Here is a 6000-nt window from a genome sequence, read left to right on the forward strand (position 1 = left end):
TCTGAGTCGAAGTGTTAGAAGCAGGAAAAAACAGGCAGCGTGAGGATTTGAATGACTTTGACAAGGATGTGATGGCCAGACGACTGGGCGTGTGGTCCGATCCAACAGACGAGCTGCTGTGGGTCAAACTGCTGAAGAAGATGATGCAGGTTCTGACGGTGTCAGAACGCACAGAGCATCCCACAGTGGAGTCCAGGCCTCGACGGGTCAGGGCTGCTTTGGTGGAAAAGAAGCAAGTGGTCATAATGTTCTGGCTGATCGGTGTATACTGCAGTATTTATATATCGTGAAATTGTACATTTTCTGGTAACTCAATTGAGAAGCTGGCCATTACCAAAAGAGAAATTGCACAAAGACGGGTTACGATCTCACCCCCATATATAACCTCCTGCTCTGTCTATTTGAAGACTACATGATGACTTCTGAGCCAGCTCCATGAGACCATGACATTAGCTCATAAGTTGGCCTTTGAGCTCAGATTATTTTGTAACATAACTTAGAGACACATAATTGGAAACAGTTTAACGGTAGAACAACAAACCAGAATATGTGTTTGGACTAATCCAGCAAATGAAGTTAACTTCAGTAAGTATTTCTGCCACAAACCCAGCTTGAGTCTGTTGTTGCACGTCTTTCTGTCTTCTCATCTCCTGTCGACTCTAACAGCGCCACAAAAAATGTTGTTCTCTTCAGGTTTCCTCTCAGACCGACACCAGCAACTTCGACAGTTTCCCTGAAGACACAGACGAGCCGCCGCCAGACGACAACTCCGGATGGGATTATGACTTTTAGTCCAGCTCACATCCAAATCCCAAAACCTGGCACCCTACGTGGAGATCCAGATCTCAGAAGAAGACGGCTTCTCACCAGGCTGAACAAAGAACCTTCATGTGCCAGTTGGAGGACGTTTTCACCCACAGCACCTTCCTGTGACCTGGGCGCTGTGGCCTTCAGATCCCCAATGCTTTGTAGCCACATTGTGTCTCCAAATGATTTGAGTGTGTTGAAGGCAGCAGAAGGAAAAAGATCACTGATCAAACGGGTCCCATCTGCTCCCTCTAACTGGAGGAACCTTGAGCTGGAAGATGAGGCGGTTCGAGGATGAGACAAACCACCTGTTGGCTTCAACGGTTTGTCCCGGTCTCCAAGACCAGGGCCCCTAGTTCATCAAGTCCAAGTAGACTAAGAGAGAGATTGGACCTTAGTTAGTGATGACACCCAGAAACCTGCTGCTTACACCCATCAGTGAAGCCACCACAGGCTGAAGCTGGTAACTCTAACGGGGGGTCAAGGACTTTTGTCACAAAGTGCTTCCCCTAAAACAAACGTGTTTAATCAAATGGACATACGGAAAACCTGGAGCAGGGTAGTGGACCAGTGTAGTCAGACAGTTTTCCTGTTTCCAGAAGCTAAACAGGCATCGAATCGTCCCTGCAGATAACTCCCAATGAGTTCATATCATAGGTCATAGGCACCGAGGCCCTGATTTTCTGCAACCAATGGAAAGCCTTTGCTCCTGTCAAGTGTCCTTGATCATTGTCTGAACCCCACTGCTACTACTGTCTGTGATATCTTATTGTGTTTGTGCTGTGGAGGCAGTCATGGAAGTCCTGAGGGGCTCCTCTAACCCTGTGAACCCAGGTTAGGCGCTCTGACAGCGGGCGGGAGACATTTGTGGTCCGATCGACGAACAGACGACGACTAACTCAAGGTCACCGTGATGCCTTCACTTCTCATTTCATTTTCGGGAACTTCCAAAGACAGAAAGACAAAAGGTTTGGGTGTAGCAGCTGCGGACGTGATACGAAAATGTCTACTTTTAAACTTTCCTTTCACTTTGGTGATGTTGTGAATCTTCGGATCATAGCGTGAGAACATATATTTTTGTACATATTTCCAAGACAGACACATTTTTGCACGCACACACTCCATTCTCAGACACATGCACAATCACATGCACGAGCTGTTTGTTTCGAGGTGTTTCAAGCTTGAGAACGTTTCAGTATTGTTCCCTATTTTCGCGTCTGCGGCTCTTTTTAATGACCTGGTTCCAGATCTCAGAACCACCTCCCACACAGGTCTGGTGTTGTGTTCACTGACGGCCTTTTCCCCAGTTACTAAAACACACAAGCCAATCAGAGCTTTGTCTGCAGGATGAGATGTTTGCAGCTGTAACAGTTAAGTAAGCTGATTTCCAGAAATAACTTCATTTGCTCATTAACAGAACCGGATGACCGAGGTCCATCTGTTCTGGACTTTTCAACCTTACCACACGGTCTTCTTCTGCAGATGGAGTTTGCTAAGTGCTCAGAAACAAATCCATGTGCAAACTCCCTCTGCTGACGACGCTCGTGTGGTATTATGGTTCTGACTGGAACAGATTTCTTTCTGCTCAACATCACACACGTTGAGTCACCGTTTCTGGCAGCCGTGACAAATGCAAACAACATCAGATGAAGCCAAAACAAAATGGACGTTCATTTCTGACTCGAGCTGCAGTGTTCACATAATTCCTCTGCAGCTGGAGGATTAAATTGACCTCTATCAGGGCCGAACACCAAAAGACCCTCCTGGAAAACACTGAACACGGTGAGACTGGAGGTTACCATAAATCTGAGATCACGGCAGCGTTATGAAGGAATGCTGCGGGTCCCGCTGGGTTAAAAGCAAATTTAAGAAGAAAACGATTTCTGCGAGGTAATTTTAATCCATGCTTAAACTGTAACTCCACCACAAATTGGACTTTTGCTGAGTTGAAGTGCACGTGCAGTCTTTGAGGTTCGTATTTCTTCCACAAACAAAGAGTTGAATCCGTTTATTTCAGTTAGTATTTCTATTTTGTGGCCTTCTGTAAAAGCAGCTGATAGTTGTCTCTGTTTGGTGCGACGCCTTCGTGACCAGCGGCCTGAATGTGTTGTGATATTTAACTTCTGTGCGCTCTGCATGAAAACACTGGACACATTAAGTCACCAGACGTTCAGCTGGAGATCAAGCTTATATGTCTGTGTGGTACGGAGCCGGGACATGGTTAGCCTAGCTTAGCATAAAGACTGGGAGCAGGAGGGAAGCCAGAATTATTCAGATGTTTGGACCAGAAGGAGAAATACTGATTCTTGGTGATGATATTTTGTGATGAAGCTTGAGTGTCACTGATTTATTTGTATATAGTGGGAATATAGTGCTTTATGCTGTCTCAGCTGTTTGTAGATCATTATTATTATTATTGTTGTTATTTTATTGTTATTATCACAGCGGTAGCTGCAGAAACCTTCTGACTGTCGCTCTGTCCCAGTTCCAAAAAGCTTTATGGGCATGACTGTTAAAAACAAAGTGAAAAACTATTTTGCCAAAGCAGTTTGATCTGTTTAAAGAATAAAAGCTGTACAAAAACACTGGACTCTGTTTCTTATTTCATAAAGCAGTGGAAGAAGCATCCAGATCCTTGCATATACAGTGGGTACAGAAAGTATTCAGACCCCTTTAAATTTGTCACTCTTTGTTTCATTGCAGCCATTTTCCAAAAATCAAAAAAGTTCATTTTATTTCTCAGTAATGTACACTCAGCACCCCATCTTGACAGAAAAAAACAGAAATGTAAAACAAATTTATTAAAAAAGAAAAACTGAAATATCACATGGTCATAAGTATTCAGACCCTTTGCCGTGACACTCATATTTAACTCAGGTGCTGTCTATTTCTTCTGATCATCCTTGAGATGGTTCTACACCTTCATTTGAGTCCAGCTGTGTTTGATTATACTGATTGGACTTGATTAGGAAAGCCACACACCTGTCTATATAAGACCTTACAGCTCACAGTGCATGTCAGAGCAAATGAGAATCATGAGGTCAAAGGAACTGCCTGAAGAGCTCAGAGACAGAATTGTGGCAAGGCACAGATCTGGCCAAGGTTACAAAAAAATTTCTGCTGCACTTAAGGTTCCTAAGAGCACAGTGGCCTCCATAATCCTCAAATGGAAGACGTTTGGGACGACCAGAACCCTTCCTAGAGCTGGCCGTCCGCCAAACTGAGCTATCGGGGGAGAAGAGCCTTGGTGAGAGAGGTAAAGAAGAACCCAAAGGTCACTGTGGCTGAGCTCCAGAGATGCAGTCGGGAGATGGGAGAAAGTTGTAGTAAGTCAACCATCACTGCAGCAATCCACCAGTCGGGGCTTTATGGCAGAGTGGCCCGACGGAAGCCTCTCCTCAGTGCAAGACACATGAAAGCCCGCATGGAGTTTGCTAAAAAACACCTGAAGGACTCCAAGATGGTGATAAATAAGATCCTCTGGTCTGATGAGACCAAGATAGAACTTTTTGGCCTTAATTCTAAGCGGTATGTGTGGAGAAAAGCAGGCACTGCTCATCACCTGTCCAATACAGTCTCAACAGTGAAGCATGGTGGTGGCAGCATCATGCTGTGGGGGTGTTTTTCAGCTGCAGGGACAGGACGACTGGTTGCAATCGAGGGAAAGATGAATGCGGCCAAGTACAGGGATATCCTGGACGAAAACCTTTTCCAGAGTGCTCTGGACCTCAGACTGGGCCGAAGGTTTACCTTCCAACAAGACAATGACCCTAAGCGCACCGCTAAAATAACGAAGGAGTGGCTTCACAACAACTCCGTGGCTGTTCTTGAATGGCCCAGCCAGAGCCCTGACTTAAACCCAATTGAGCATCTCTGGAGAGACCTGAAAATGGCTGTCCACCAACGTTTACCATCCAACCTGACAGAACTGGAGAGGATCTGCAAGGAGGAATGGCAGAGGATACCCAAATCCAGATGTGAAAAACTTGTTGCATCTTTCCCAAAACGACTCATGGCTGTATTAGATCAAGGGTGCTTCTACTAAATACTGAGCAAAGGGTCTGAATACTTATGACCATGTGATATTTCAGTTTTTCTTTTTTAATAAATTTGCAAAAATTTCTACATTTCTGTTTTTTTTCTGTCAAGATGGGGTGCTGAGTGTACATTACTGAGAAATAAAATGAACTTTTTTGACTTTTGGAAAATGGCTGCAATGAAACAAAGAGTGAAAAATTTAAAGGGGTCTGAATACTTTCCGTACCCACTGTGTGTGTGTGTGTGTGTGTGTGTGTGTGTGTGTGTGTGTGTATGTATGTATGTATATATATATATATATATATAGTGGGATCATAAGTACTGCTAAATGAACCCGTAAATGGTAGTTGCCGTCTTTCCACATACTAATGGATTGGTGCATGTGGTACCGTATGTCTGTCAGCCAAAAATAATTTGATTTTCTGAATTATCAATTTATTAATCGTCAGACACCACACTGTCTGGGGTACGCCTTACACGCATATCAAAGTTTGATTGACACAGTTTGGGCGAATGACTTGGGAAAAATTATAAAACAAGTGTAGGGAAACACGGTGCCCGGAATCCGGCGAGGACTCACATTCGAACAACTATATGACTGTGAAAGAATTCTGCTGATCATTTGCAGTGAGGAATGCACAGACCTGTATCTTGGGGAGACTAAACAACCACGACACAAACGCATGGCTCAACACAGAAGGGCCAACTCCTCAGGTCAAGACTCTGCAGTCTACTTACATCTGAAGGACAGAGGACACTCGTTTGAGGACCACCAGGTGCACATTTTAGACAGAGAAGATGGATGGTTTGAAAGAGGTGTCAAGGAAGCATCTACACCAGGGTGGAGAAGCCGTCATTGAACAGGGGAGGGGTCTACGCCACCACTTATCCCCCACTTACAATGCTGTCCTTTCATCACTTCCCAGGAAACTCAACAAACGTAACCTATTGGCCTCAGGTGAAGATACCAACGATGGTCGTTCAGTCTTGGCCTCAGGTGAAGATACCAACGATGGTCGTTCAGTCTTGGCCACAGGTGAAGATACCAACGATGGTCGTTCAGTCTTGGCCACAGGTAGTCTTAACGACTGTAACGACTGTCGTCACAGCAACAAGGAACACTAACGAACCAGCGGTATCGATGACCCGGGATAA

At 44.8% G+C, this 6000-nt stretch overlaps 1 protein-coding gene across 5 annotated transcripts in view; it reads left to right on the forward strand.

Annotated features, from left to right (window-relative positions):
- The window catches only part of LOC119915867 (cGMP-dependent protein kinase 1-like), a 59900-nt gene extending 56505 nt beyond the window's left edge, over positions 1–3395 (forward strand). For all 5 annotated transcript variants that reach the window (XM_038735660.1, XM_038735659.1, XM_038735658.1 and 2 more), the window contains one exon: positions 694–3395. In XM_038735660.1, the coding sequence (XP_038591588.1) occupies positions 694–792 (99 nt within the window). In that variant the 3' untranslated portion in view covers positions 793–3395. The remainder of the gene's footprint in view (positions 1–693) is intronic.
- Positions 3396–6000: the final 2605 nt, after the last annotated feature.

Source organism: Micropterus salmoides, unplaced genomic scaffold (genome assembly GCF_014851395.1).
Source record: "Micropterus salmoides isolate LMB-PRFRI ecotype aquatic unplaced genomic scaffold, ASM1485139v1 Ms_hic_scaffold_21, whole genome shotgun sequence".
Lineage (NCBI taxonomy): Eukaryota > Metazoa > Chordata > Actinopteri > Centrarchiformes > Centrarchidae > Micropterus > Micropterus salmoides.